The sequence below is a fragment of the Desmodus rotundus genome, chromosome 12 (assembly GCF_022682495.2).
Source record: "Desmodus rotundus isolate HL8 chromosome 12, HLdesRot8A.1, whole genome shotgun sequence".
NCBI lineage: Eukaryota > Metazoa > Chordata > Mammalia > Chiroptera > Phyllostomidae > Desmodus > Desmodus rotundus.
The window spans coordinates 57564942-57579644 of NC_071398.1; the positions used below are offsets into that span (position 1 = coordinate 57564942).

A 14703-nucleotide genomic window follows, 5' to 3' on the forward strand; every position below is an offset into this window, starting at 1 on the left:
ATGCCATTATTCTGAAACGCCAGATATTCTGAGGCATGAAGACCACCAACCTTGTCGCCGTCTTCTCCAGGGGAGCCTGCAGGCCCGGCCGGCCCCGGGAGACCCACAGGGCCCTGCACCCCGTCTCTGCCCGCGGGGCCCTGGGGGCCTTTTTCTCCCTGTACGGAAAACCCAGCAGACCGTTACTTTGTTGGAAGACACCTCCCCCTTAGCCGCTCGCCACCATTTGAAGGTGCAGATCTAACTCATACTCTAGCTTCCACATTTGACAAAGAAACCACTTAATGTTCTCAAAAGAAGAAAATATTTTGTAAATGAGGGTGCAAAAAATCCCTGTGTTTGCTTACGACCAAGAATACCATCCTTGAGGACCATTTGTGAATCTCAGGCTATGGTCCACGGATATAACTGACTCACCTTAGAATTTTCATTTTTAACACACATTTTGCAATCAAGTATTGTATATTGATAAATCAGGTGCTTCACGTTTGCAAGAACTCCCTGAGCCTTTACTCTTTGCTGGTGATACTGGGCAGTAGCTAGTAGGCCTAAAAATTCATAGAAATTCATCTGCTCAGCGCCCAACTTCGCCATAGGTTTTATGTGTGACCTTCTTATATTTTTAACAAATGTATCATGGAGTCTCCTAAATTTTGATATTTTAATTCATTGCTGCTTTCACTTATTCAAAATGACAAGGTTCCTAGCCTTTTTGTTTTGTTTTGCTTATTTTTTTGACAATGGCATTATTTTCCTGTTTTAAAATTTACCCACTCCTATATTGTGTGATAATAAAAATAACGCCGTGATAATGAAAATGACTTGCACTTTCTGTTTAAGGATTCCTTTCGAATTTAGAATAATTTGCTTTCTAAAAGTCAAAATTTCGTCAGTTTGCCCACGGCAATGTGCCTGCCTTTGCAGCCGCCAGCTCTCCAGCCGCTTCCTTCCCTCGCCACCTCCTCGGCCCTTTACGATGACCAAGTTTTATTCCTTGAATGTATTTACTTGAATTTCTCTCCACCACTGACACCTTATCCCACATCCGACCACTGAAATAACCTCTCCCACCCTCACATCTATTCTTAGTTCCAAACGCTTCCCTTTGAGGGAACCAGAGAGAGACTCAGATCATCTTACCAACATCTTGCACTTGTGTATGATTCCCAAGATGAAGGCCCAGTTGTCAGCGTGCCCTGTGCTCATCAGGGTATTGGGCTCCCACTACCTGCCCAGGTGCATGGAGCCCCCTCTGGCCTGTGCTCTCTGCATCCCAACCCCTCTACACTTTTTTCCAGGTAAACCTTATTCCAGCCCCTCCTGTCCTTTGGCCTGAGCGAAGGTTGTTCCCTTGGCCAAGGATGCTAATCATAAAAGGACTCTGCCTAGCAAATTCCTTCTCGTTGTTTACACGCCACCCTCGATGTCCTGTCCAAGGGAGGATCGAGTCCAGCTCAGGCCCCTCTCTCAGGCCCCTCTGTCAGGAGCTGACACACACCAGTGTGTTCCCTTCACGTCACTAACCAGAGTTTGTAATGACCTATGCACTTCCTGGTTCTTTGCTCCTTATCTAATTGCCCCATCAGACAATAAACTGTGCAAGGGCGGAAGTTACCTGTTTTTGCATTCCACTGCGTCCCTCTGGCCTGTGGCCCAGTCCAGCCACTTAAGGTATATTTGTTGAGTTCGTTAATTACTTAATGACAACAAAAATAACAACATATCTATAGAGCAAATTTAACTTAACCTTGATTTATTATTTTCCTGGATTCCATATAATCTTATTTTTCAAACTTATGCCAAAATTATCATTTAAACCACACCACTGATATCACTCTGGAGACCTTTTATTTCCTTCCAATCAAATAGTATAATATGTTAAACCTAAGTCCGCTCATAAATTGTGCTCTGCTGCTCAGGGTGGACTTCACTATTCTAAACACATCAGCTGATCCAGGTATTTCTCCTTCACTTGGATCTCCTGTGAGCCTGAACTCCAAAAATCAATTCTTTTATACAAGAGTCTCTGTAAATAAGACAGACTGATTCTTATCTACCTTCATTTTAGTACACATTTAACCTACAGCCAGGAATCTCCTGCCACTTACTTCCTCTGATCCTGGTCTGTGTGGAGTCAGGCAAAAAAAAAAAATCAACTGATTGGCACACGCTAACTTAGATTTTTCATTTACAACTCAGAAAATGACAAACTCTTCCCCCATTATGTCTCTCTTGGCCCTCAACCTATAGGACTACCAGAAACAACACCTGTATCCCCTGCAGAAGTACTTATTTTATCATTTCTGCACCTTCATTAATGAAATAGCTGGATCTTACTCATAGAATTAACTACTCATTTCCATGTCTGATTTGGCATGATTTTATGTTAGCCTATGTTACAGTTCACAGAATCCATCCCTTCTTGTCCAAAAGCCAACTTATTCACTTATTTTCTAGTTATTAATTCATCCTTTTTTATGACAACTCTGGTCCAGAGATAATGATGATGATGATGATGATGATGATGATTCACTGAAGAGTTATCACAATTACACAAAGTGACTTAGAACTACAATTTCATCTAATCCCCACAAATTACTGTGTCTATCTGCCCTTCAGAGATGAAGAAACAGAAGTTTGGAAACGTTAAATGATGTAGCCAAAAGTCACGAACTAAGTAAATGGTTGAACCGAGCTCCCAACCGGATTCTGACACCCTTACCTTCTTCCCTTTCCACTGATTCCTTCTTCTTGCTGGTAACTCCACAAATACCTGTGCACGATCCCCAGGTTTACAGTCCTGACACCCATCACTCTCTGTATTATACACACATGTGTTCGAAATTGTATTGTTCTCTTATCTCCAACTAGAATCATCCGATCCATTTATCGTCATACATTGCCTTCACCATTTCTGATGTAGCGTTCCCCCCCCATTTCTACAGCTGTCTCCCAAATAGGTATATTATTAACATAATTTTCTATCTGTAACCTTTGAATCTGGTGCTCCCCTAATGCAATTAATAGTTTTCTTCAGCAATTATTCTCCCCATCAAAATGTTTCTATCGATGCAGTAAGTTAGGAGAGATTTTAGCTGCATTCTCCACACTTGCTTTTCAGCCCCACCACCCCGAGTTTCTAATCTAATTGGAGATGCAGATTCGGCCTCGGTTCTGCAGTTAATGTTGTAAGTAGGTCATGCAGATGGATCTTCGTGGCTCATTTTCTACTTCCTCCCTCATAAGGAGCTGGGCTGCAGGATGAGGGCACCTAGAGCTTGCCTGCCACAAACCCTCCCCTTGTGTTTCAATATGGAAGCCTCGCCCTGCCGATGATCACGTGGTGTCTTATAACACGAGCTGCTCAGGGGAATTAAAATGCAACATGAACATTTGGGTTGACAAAAAGGGAAAAGCTAAATGTCTTCACCAACATTTCCATCAGTTTTTACTGAAGATCTGCGTGGAGGTCTGTGGCTATTTTCACCCAAGGATTTTATAACCATTTTTTGCTACTATTCCTAAAATACACACTTTCTTGGAAAAAAAAAAAAAGTTCCTTAATCCAGTGTCCAGCACTCAGTTGCTGGCAATCGGTTTTGTTGAATAAAAGAACAAGAGGATGAACATCTTGGCATTTTTGTTGGTGTTGGGAATAACAGAGGGTCAGGATGGACAGGCCATTCCGTTCTCCTGCCTCGTCATAATCAGATCAGTTACCACCACAGTCCAGGCTCAGATCCTTACATGGGCTCCCTCAATTTCTCCTTCACCTCAGCCAATTCGTTTCTTCTGATCACTTTCAGTACTTTTCCAAATTCTAGTCTTTGTTTCAGTATTTTACTTCTTCATAAAGTCAAGGGGTTGAAACACTTTAAAACCTGCAATTCAATATATTCACAGAATTCTTGACTTCTTCATTAGTATACTCTCAATTTGTACAAAAAGCAATGTGTATCTTTTTCTTTTTTTTCCTGCACATGTCTTCTTCACTGTGTTGTGCCAGGATGTAAGTGCCCTGGACATTTGAATGAACTGGTGTGAAAGGGCCTGAATCTATGTCTTTTCTATCCCTTCCCAGGGCACAGGGTACTATAAAAGTTTTACGGGCACATCTTTTTAGTTTTTGAGGTTCGTTGGAAATTGCAGAACTTGTAAGAGGCCGGCAAAGAACAATTTTTTCATAGCTGTTTATTAACACCTCAGAAAATATTGTCTAGATTTCCAACACATTTACTAAGCTGGACATATATTACTTTAAAAAATTCTCAGTAACTCAATATGCTTTTTTCTGCTCCCCCAAAATTCTGTCCAAGGTGGCATGGCTTCATTTTAATATTCTAATTGTAAGACAAGGGATTACATGAAGCAACCATTTTAATTTGGAAACACTTGAGTAATATCACAAACAGAAATGAGAGAAAATGCTTGGACAATGAAGTCAACAGGCTTAATCTGAGTCAACTTGCTAGAACTAAAGTCTTCGTGATTAAAAAGAAGTTTTTAAAAATTATAAGCTTTTAATTAAAAACTGAAAGTTTATATAAAAATTAAACTAAATTATAGATTTCAAGACTTACATGTATGCAGAAGTGTTAAACTCATATATTTGTGTATGATTGTCAGCTATTTTCATCTACATTTACTGAACAAGTCTGTGTTTTCATCTTGGAGGATGAGAGAAAGCTTTCATGTTTTAGAAAATTAATATGATTAAATGAAAAGCAGAAATAAAAATAGGGAAGACATCTTGACAAAGAAACAGTAACCTAGTGAACAGAACAGCCTGTGATCATTGAAATATAAAAATTTTTCAAGTCCAATAACAATAAGATGAGATAATTGGTCAGATGTTCCCATTCTCATTCGCTGTAGACCAAAACTCAAATTACATGAGAAGAATAGTCACTTTCTATGGGTTTAACTTGCATGAAAATGATTGGAAATATACTCGTATTCCAGGGAGAGTGAAAAGTGCACACTTTCCTAATACAAAACAGCAAGGAATAGTTTTAATCGAAACTCCAATTTTATTTTTTTTTAAAGGAGCAAAATCAGGAGCCTTTTACATTAATAATATCCAACTCCCTCACAGGTATTAGGTTTTCATAAAGCATGGAAAAATGCCATCTCATTTCATTGAATTTGAAACTTTCTGTATTATAAAAGTAAAAAGGAGTGTGCTTATATGCCAGGCACACACACAGGGAGAATGCAGTGGAGGAGGAAGAGCTAATATCCCTGAATAAAAAGTAATAACTGTGCAGGGTGGCAGGATCATATGTTTTCTCCTTGAAATTACTTACGGGTGCACCCTTCTCTCCAGCTGGACCAGGAGGGCCCTGGGGTCCTGGACGCCCTGGCAATCCGATGGGGCCCGCTGTGCCTGCTGCTCCTCGTTCTCCCGGCGAACCCTGTACACGATGGGGGAGGGGGAGTGTGTTGTTATTAGTGATGGAAAAAGTGATACTGGCACAGGAATCACTCACTTAATAGCGTAATCTTTTAGTAAATAATGCAAAGGTCACTTTTAGACAATGATAAGATCTCAAACAAGAACAGCAGTACTCACTATTTTAAAGATTAATTTCTAGTCCAATATTAAAGTTGGGAAACACTGATAAGATAAAATAATTTCAACATTATGTATATTTAATATTTTAAAGATGTTATCTTTTTTCATTTAAATGTAAAATTATTATAAAATTAGAGATATACATTGGCCTTTTTATAAAGCATATGAACAGGATGGATATGTTTTTAGGGTCTAAGTGTACTCATGTCTGGTCAGTAGAAATTACCCAAATTTGCAGGAGAAAGGATTCCAAGTGAATGTATACTTTCCTGAGAAGCTGTGGAATAATAATTAAGACAAATACATATTTCCTTAACTGGAGACATTATGACTGACAAGGACATGAAAATCACTCTTGGCTTTTAGTTAGGAAACAAACATTGTTAATTTTATAGTGAAGTATGTTTAACCTTTAAAATTAATTGCATAAATATTTTCATATATATGAGAGAAAGAATGCTGATTTGAATCAATGCCAATGTGAAGAGTCTATAGATACATAATTTTTTATTATACAAAGCTTAACTATTTTAATGACTCCCTTGGAGTATTAATAAGATTAAATTTCAGATTGCCATCTTGCTTGTGGAAACTGCATTAAAATTAACAATAAAAACATATTACTTTTCTGTAGTTAAAATACTGCTGATGATATTATCACAGCTCATTAATTTCAAAAGAGTGGATGAAAACTTTTTTGATGTCTATTTGCTCCCTAAAGTACAGCTGCAGCTTCCTTTTCCATTAGTTATTTCAAACATTCTGTAAGTCGAGCTATTTTTAATAACAGCATGCTCTGCCATGATTTTATTTTATACATCTATAAACGAAAAAGGGAAAACCCCTGATGATACGTACCGATTAAACAAATCATATTACAAACTTGCAAATCTTGTTGAAATATCCCCAGGCCAACTTTGAAAAGAATAAGCCTATGAATCCTCCAGTTCCAGCTGAATTAATTACTACGGAAGTCCCATTTAAAAAAAAAAATGAAAACAGTACACTCACTAATAAAAAGAGAACCCATTTACACATTCCACAGAAATGCGGTGGGAACCTGAGGCTGTAACGCTGAGCGGAAACACAGCGTGCACTGCGGGGGCTTCAGCCCTTGCACGCTCAGGCTGCAGACACGTTTTTTCCCCACGAAGGGCAGACATCTGTAGTGATAGACATGATTGCCCTTCTCTGTAACCGGACCATGCAGGGGGCTTTATAAGTGTCGGATACATGAGCACATCTAACACTAATACGTTTGGGTTGAAACATAGGTTAAACAGGTCATGACAAGCTCTACAAGGGTAGGATTTCTTTTTCTTTTTTTTTCTCTTTTCCCCCCACTGATCTCCAGCCGTCGGAGCAGCAGCGGCTGGCACACGTGTCAGCTGTGTGTGACCAGCCCGTCCCAGCACTGAACCCCTCGCCTCTTTCCATCTTGACCAAACTGGTTAACTTCTCTGTGGCTCACTTTTCGTGCCAATAAAATGGGGACTGATATAGTCTTGTATTGGGTTTTTGGAATGTCAATGATTTGTATGACATGTAAAGTTCTTTAAATGACATCTTCCTTAAACTATGATGCAACAGATGTTAGCTGGACGTAAACAACTCTGCGTTTCACACACAGATGTGCGATCTCAAGTGATCGCAGAAGCAAAATTTTATGAAGGGAAAATTAAGCTCCACAAGGCGGTGTGGGCAATCTGAGGTCATATTGTTAAAAGGGGGGGGGGCAGACCTTTGCCACCTACCAGTAATTTTCATCCTAATTTAAACGGCTTGTCAAAAGTTAAAAGAGAGTCAAAGGTGAAAAAAAAAATTAAAGTCCTCATCAGCTTTTCATCTAATGTTGACTAGTTCACAGGACTATTCAATAATGATCACTGCCTAGATCTACGGGGGAAAAAGTAGCTGATAAAGGAGTAAGGTTGAAAAAAGATACATAAGTGAGTGGTAGATAATACAGGGGTTCAAAACGTTCTGGACAAGTCACCTGCGACCTATTGACAACAATGGGAACTACAGTCATCGGGATGACAGCCAATGAGTGACGTGAAAACATCATAACATAGAAATTAATTAAGTTTGAATTATTAAGCTAATTACCAAGTATAAATTGTCAACGCCTAAAAGTACAGTGGTCACAATTAAGCCGTAGTGAGGTTAAACAAGAAGACATCCTGTCAAACCAGCCTTTTTTATTTACCAAAAAAAAAAATCAATCCTTACACTTATCTCTCTACAGCAATGATGAATAGTTTACACATTAAAAGTGCTTAAAGGGAAATTCCTCAGAAAAGAGAGGCTAAAAGCTATAGAAATATCATCACCCCAATTTGTGATTTAAGTAGCAATGGACATGTGGCAAATGAAGTTTTCTAAACATGATGTGTTGAATTCCACGAATTATAACAATCATGACATCAGAAAGTGTTCTGCTATTTAAATACTAAACATTAACCACTGCAGGTCACTTGCTTGCAAGTGGAAAGTGGACATTCACCAGCTTTTAAAAGGGAGGACTTTCCATTTCCACATTTAGTTATTTTCTTTTACTTTCATTTTATTTTTCATTTACAGTTGACGTTCAATATTATTTTGTGTTAGTTTTAGGTGTACAGCAAAATAGTTAGACAATCATATACTTTACAAAGTGTCCCCCCGACACTTCCAGCACCCACCTGGCACTGTACCTAGTCATTACGATATTATTTTTTAAATATATTTTACTCATTATGTTATTACAGTTGTTCCATTTTTTTCTCCCCTTTATTCCCCTCCGCCCTGTACCCCTCCCTCACCAGCATTCCCCCACCTTAGTTCATGTCCATGGGTCATACATATAAGTTCTTTGGCTTCTCCATTTCCCTTACTATTCTTAACCTCCCCCTGTCTATTTTGTACCTACCATTTATGCTACTTATTCCCTGTACCTTTTCCCCTAATCTCCCCCCTTCCCTTCCCCACTGATAACCCTCCATGTGATCTCTATTTCTGTGATTCTGTTCCTGATCTAGTTGTTTGCTTAGTTCGTTTTTGTTTTTGTTTTAGGTTCAGTTGCTGATAGTTGTGAGTTAGTTGTCACTTTCCTGTTCATATTTTTTATCTTCTTTTTCTTAGATAAGTCCTTTCAACATTTCATATAATAAGGGCTTGGTGATGATGAACTACTTTCCCTTGACCTTATCTGGGATGCACTTTATCTACCCTTCCATTCCAAATGATAGCTTTTCAGGGTAGAGTAATCTTGGATGTAGGTCCTTGCCTTTCATGACTTCAAATACTTCTTTCCAGCCTCTTCTTGCCTGTAAGGCTTCTTTTGAGAAATCAGCTCATATTCTTATGGGCACTTCTTTGTAGGTAACTGTCTCCTTTTTTCTTGCTGCTTTTAAGATTCTCTCTTTATCTTTAATCTTAGGAAATGTAATTATGATGTGCCTTGGTGAGTGCTTCCTTGGGTCCAACTTCTTTGGGACTCTCTGAGCTTCCTGGACTTCCTGAAAGTCTATTTCCTTTGCTAGATTGGGGAAGTTCTCCTTCATTATATTTTCAAATAAGTGTTCAATTTCTTGTTCTTCCTCTTCTCCTTCTGGCCCCCCTATGATTCAGATGTTGTAATGTTTAAAGTTGTCCCAGAGGTTCCTAAGCCTTTCCTCATTTTTTTCAAATTCTTGTTTCTTCATTCTGTTCTGTTTGAATGTTTATTTCTTCCTTCTGCTTCAAACCGTTGATTTCAGTCCCAGTTTCCCTCTTGTCACTGTTGGTTCCCTATAATTTTCCTTTATTTCACTTTTCATAGTCTTCACTTTTTCTTCTATTTTGCGACCACACTCAACCATTTCTGCGAGCACCCTGATTACCAGTGTTTTGAACTGTGCATCTGATAGGTTGTCTATGTCTTCATTACTTAGTTGTATTTTTTTTTTTTTTTTTTTTTTTTGTGGAGCTTTGATCTGTTCTTTCATTTGGGCCATTTTTTTTTTTGTTTTGTTTTGGCATGCCTGTTATGTAGTAAGGGGAGGAGCCTTAGGTGTTCCCCAGGGTGGGGCAACCCACGTCGCTGTTGTGATGCTGTATGTGGGGGAGGGTCCAAGAGGGAACAGTGCCTCTTTCTTAGCTCTCCACCAGCTTTCAGTCACTTCCTCCACTATCCACAAGCAAATTGGTCCCTTCTGGTGCTGATTCCCGGGTGGGTAGGTTTGTGTACATTCTAGGACCCTGGGGGTCTCTCCAGCTGACTCTCCTGTGAGGCTGAGAGTTTCTCCTGCTGCCACAACCCCCACAGGTGTTTTCAATCAGTGGTTTATAGGCTTTATTTCCCACCCTGGGATGTGGGGTTTGTCTCACTCCCTAGTTGTTCCTCCAGGTTTATCCGCATGTGAACGTGGGGCCACCTGGTCCTCCAACAACTGCCTTGCCGAACCCAGTCCTCCATCCCCTGCCAGTCTGGTGTCCTCTCTGCCCGGCTGCCCGTCTCCACCCCTCCTACCAGTCTGGATGAATGCTTCTTCTTGAACTCCTTGGTTGTCGGACTTCCATACAGTTTGATTTTCTGGCAGTTCTGGTTATTTTTTGTTTTTAAATTTGTTGTTGTCCTTCTTTTGCTTGTGCGAGGAGGCACATTGTGTCTACCTATGCCTCCGTCTTGGCCAGAAGTCACAGTATTATTGATTATATTCCCTCTGCTGCACTTTACATCCCTGTGACTATTTTGTAACTACCAATCTGTACTTCTCAATCCCTTCACCTTTTCCCCCCAGCCCCCCAACTCCCCTCCCCTCTGGCAACCATCGGTCTATTCTCTGCAATATGAGTCTTTGGTTCCCATTCTGTTTGTTTATTTGGTGTTTAGATTTTAGTTATCTGCTTTACCTTTGCTAGCTTTCCTGTTCCCCAGCACCTCCCCTAAACCTCACAGTGGTGAAATGAGTAATAGCATCCGTTCACAGTCTTGCAGTGCTGAGTGGTTGTATCTCTGCTGCACCCCACCCAGAATACCCAGATAAACGTTTTCTGCATTATTTTCCCTGGGTGTTTCATGTTCTGAGGAGCGTTTGCAAAGTAAATGAAAGTGGTAAACAGATGAGCCATCTCATCAGCATTCACTTAAAAGGCAGCCCGCAAGGGAGAGAAGCATAAACGTAGAATGTTCTTATAAACCTGAACTATAGAAGGCAAAAAAAAAAAAAAAAATTGCTGCCTCCTTTTTTAAGGTCAAGTTGTCCTTCACAGCAAGACTTATATAATTCCTATTTTTCGGATTACAAATATTTTAGGTTGGATAAGCTAAATATTTCTATAAAATATCAAGCACTGCCATGATGTAAAGCATCAATTCTGAATGATTAACCAACCCAAAGTCCTGTTGGTCTTTGGCCCCACAACCAGCTTCACACTAGTCCACTGATACCTACCTGGGTTCCAACAGAAAAAACGTGCTTTATCTTAACGAACATTGCATATGACTGAGTCAGTCAGTAGCTGTGAGCCTTCTAAAAATGCTGACTGCCATGTTTGAGGAATAAGTAAAAGGCAGTGAAAAGAAGGTTCTCTGGAATGGGATGTGGAAAAAAATCAGAATTAATAGGACTTGTAAGGGAAGGGTTTATAAACTCCAAAGGAAAAGCTGACAAGGAGAAGAAATAATAGCACATAAAGAGGAAAGAAGCATCGGCAGCATCAGGGAACAGTCATGAAATAGGGTCCTGGGAAACGGGAGAGAGGGCGTAATGCGCGATTGATTGTAAAGCCTTGGACGCTCATCTTGTGATGGGTCTGCGTCTGGCCGCTCTGCTGTACTTCCTCCACAAGAATCCCCACTTCCTGGGCAACAAAGCAAATGGTTGTAAAAATGCAGGGCTCTTCTTACACACACTATTATACTTCTTTGAATCACCTCATTTTTAGAGAAATTATGGCCGACCACAGGGAATTCCACATCAGAAAAATATATACAGAGGAGAGATTACTTAGGGAATCCATTTGCCTCGATTTTGCTCTATGAAAATGTAGGTGGTAGAAGCCACCTGAGAATTTGCTTGCCTGATGTCTGTGCGTGTTGTACGCTGCCATAAATATAAAGCACGCGGCCAGCTTTATGTTCCGCATATGAGAAGAGGTTGCATCGTCCTCCTCTCTGGCTGTTCAGCCCCTGGTGGCCTTCAGCTTCCTGTGTGTGTGTGTGTGCACGCACGTGTCAGATGGCCAGTTAGTGAGCAAAGCCCTGAGATCAGGAAGCACATCTGGGCTTTGATTGGCATCTATTCCCAGATCTTGGGTACAACATTCTGCATACAGTACACAGGTGGAGTCGGCCAGGCTTCAGAAGCCCAAAGTCTCAGCACCCTGTGGGGATCATTTTCTTTGTCTTGACAGCATTAAAAAATGTTTCTCAATAGACACTGACTCCTAGCAGCAAAACCTTTCAAAAAGCATGGAGCACCAGCATTGTGCTAAGACGACCTGAACAGTGGTGAGCACTTCGAGACTCCAATTCACCGAAAAACTTGCTCTCCATAATAAAACTGATATTTTATTTATAGTTCTAACTCCAACATAATTCCTTGAGGCAAAAATAATTTCTCTCGCCTTGCCTTCTTTGTTCTATCTTTTAATGTAACACTTCATTATTTGTTATTTTGTCTATTTCCTATGTCCTCTTCAGAAAGCTATAAGCTCTTTGTAGGAAATGTTCATTTAATGAATCTAGAGAACCTCAGTGTAATAGATTGGTATGCTCAGATATTTAATTATAGTTTTTCCACAAGAAAAAGACTTATAGCAGCTCACAGGGAAGATATAAAATATAAATGGACATTTATATTTTATAAATAATAAATGAATAAGAAATAGTTAAGTGAGAAAAGTTGATAAGCAAGTAACTTTTTATTGGCATAAAATAAAACCAATAATATTAGTAATCTAAAAACGCATACTGCAGTTCATAATTGGGGTTATGAAATCACTTTAATGGGTCTTGTCCAGAATTTTAAAATATTGACTATAAAAAAATAATAAATATTAAAGCATATCATAGGTACTGGTTTTTATAGTGAGTTCTATTCAAAACACTAGTCATAAAGCCAAGAGTTATCTTCTCTATGGTGTCTCAGTTTTGACTCCATGATTTCTGTAAGCGGAAGCAAAAAGAGAAATCTAATTTTCATAATTTATGAAAATATATACCAGGTCACTGATCAAGAAATTACAAATATTTCTCAAGCTATGATTCCCAAGATACTTCTTCTGGGGAAATTCACATCGAGGGCGCTGCACACAATGACTTCCCCTGTGCATCCTCAAATGGGACCTCCGGCTCAGGGACCTCTGCACCTCACTGTAGCTCCTAATGCCGGCCAACGGCTTCAGCACTAGACCTAGCCAAGGTCGGAACATCCCTTACAGAGTGTCATAGCAACGTGGTACAAATAGCCTGCTCCATATTTCTGACCCAATGGGTGGTAAATAAACACAGTGGGTGTCAAAGGGTTCAGACCGTTTGTTTGTTTAAGGAGTTTAATCTTTGATTCATTCAAATTAAGTAGCTGTTACAAAGAGCACCTATAGGAATATTAATGCCTGGTGAGCTGTAATATCAGCTCCTCTCTCTCCTTTTTTGACAAAATTGTTCACAGGAGTAGAGAAGAATCAAGATGGGTCAGAAAAAATGAACCAAAATAGGGGCAGGGGACTTGAGTAGATACTTACTGTGAGAGCTACGTATCTGGAAATGCATACGCAATATGCTATTATGAATCTTTGTCTTAACCGGACTATACACTTGGGCAAGTTATTTACCTTCTCTAAGCCTCAGATGTCTTGCCTTTAAAGAATGGAATGATAATATCTACCTGGCCAGATTGTAAAGATGAAATAAGATCATGACTATAAAGTTCATCACATTAAAAACTGAAAGGATAAACACTTATAATAGTATTTCATTTTCTATTTCCTTTACCCTTCACATTCTTTATTCACATTATTTCCCCCCAAGAATTCATCACTTTAGCACTTCTTCCTTCATACCAATAACTGCGGAATCTCCATCCCTCTCTGCTCCCGTGAGTCTCAGCCCAGCAATTAGCATTGCTCAGACAACCTCCCAAAGGTAACGTTAATGCGAGATTTGATGCAAACTTAGACCTATTACAGAGGCAAGGAGTTCTGCAGAATATTCTTCTGCCTTTGTCCATTATGACTTAGAGTTTCGTTCTCTCACCAACTGGCCTATTGTTTCCCTCGGATATTTCAATGTCACCTTTTTGACAGACATTGCAAAATACGACTTGTTGTCTTTCTTGCCAAAGCAGTTACCGCTCCCCATTCTTTGTGTTTTAATATTAATTTCCAAGTAACTCATAGTGAGTCTCGAACCTCAAAAAATGAGAATTGGCATGAACAAATTTTCTAGAGAATTTACCAGTCACATTCAGAAACTCAACAGGTTTTGTGTTTTGATCTTAGTCATTTGGAATAAAAGGTTTTCAAAACCAGGTTTCACACGCACCGAACTTGCTCTAAATGGAATAAACGACGGCTGGTTCAGCATGTGTCACAGAGAAGGCATCCTTATGACCTCTTCGCTATTTTTTACAGCGATTACAGCAATGTGTAGGGAACTAATAATGTGGGTGACAGCTTTCCTCTTAGTGGTTCCTCTTCCATCAACTTGAAGGAAGCATTTTCATTGGTTGATGCCTATAGGTTTGCATATGTCTGTTTATTATAGGATAGGTGTTAATTCTAAATAAATGACTTCCAGTGGTCATATGTGGAGCATTTCCAATAGCCAAGTATAAAGTCCTTTTTAAAAACTTTTGCAACTGCTAAGAGGTTTGGATTGTCCTGTGCAAGTGTTTTGTGTCAAGTTCAAGGGCTATGGCCCTTCTCTTGATTTCTCTTCTGTTCCCTCTGCCCTCAGTAATTAACATTTATTGTTTGTGTGTTATCGGTCATTTAATCATTGACTGTCTTACACTGCTGGTTAGTCTTTGGTGTGCTCCTTTTTAAAACTGTTTGCTGTATATTAAGTCTCTTAAAGGGATATATTCCATGGAGCTTAACTATATACAGGAAAGTAGTAATTGCCCAATAAATCATGCTAAAACCAACTAAATAAATTACAT

General features: G+C 39.5%; 1 protein-coding gene across 3 annotated transcripts in view; it reads right to left on the bottom strand.

Moving 5' to 3' along the window:
- Positions 1-14703, bottom strand: part of COL11A1 (collagen type XI alpha 1 chain) — a 160618-nt gene that overhangs the window by 43052 nt on the left and 102863 nt on the right. For all 3 annotated transcript variants that reach the window (XM_024570077.3, XM_024570075.3, XM_024570076.3), the window contains 2 exons: positions 5307-5414; positions 51-158 (listed from right to left, as the gene is read on the bottom strand). In XM_024570077.3, coding sequence (XP_024425845.2) covers positions 51-158; positions 5307-5414 — 216 coding nt within the window. The remainder of the gene's footprint in view (positions 1-50; positions 159-5306; positions 5415-14703) is intronic.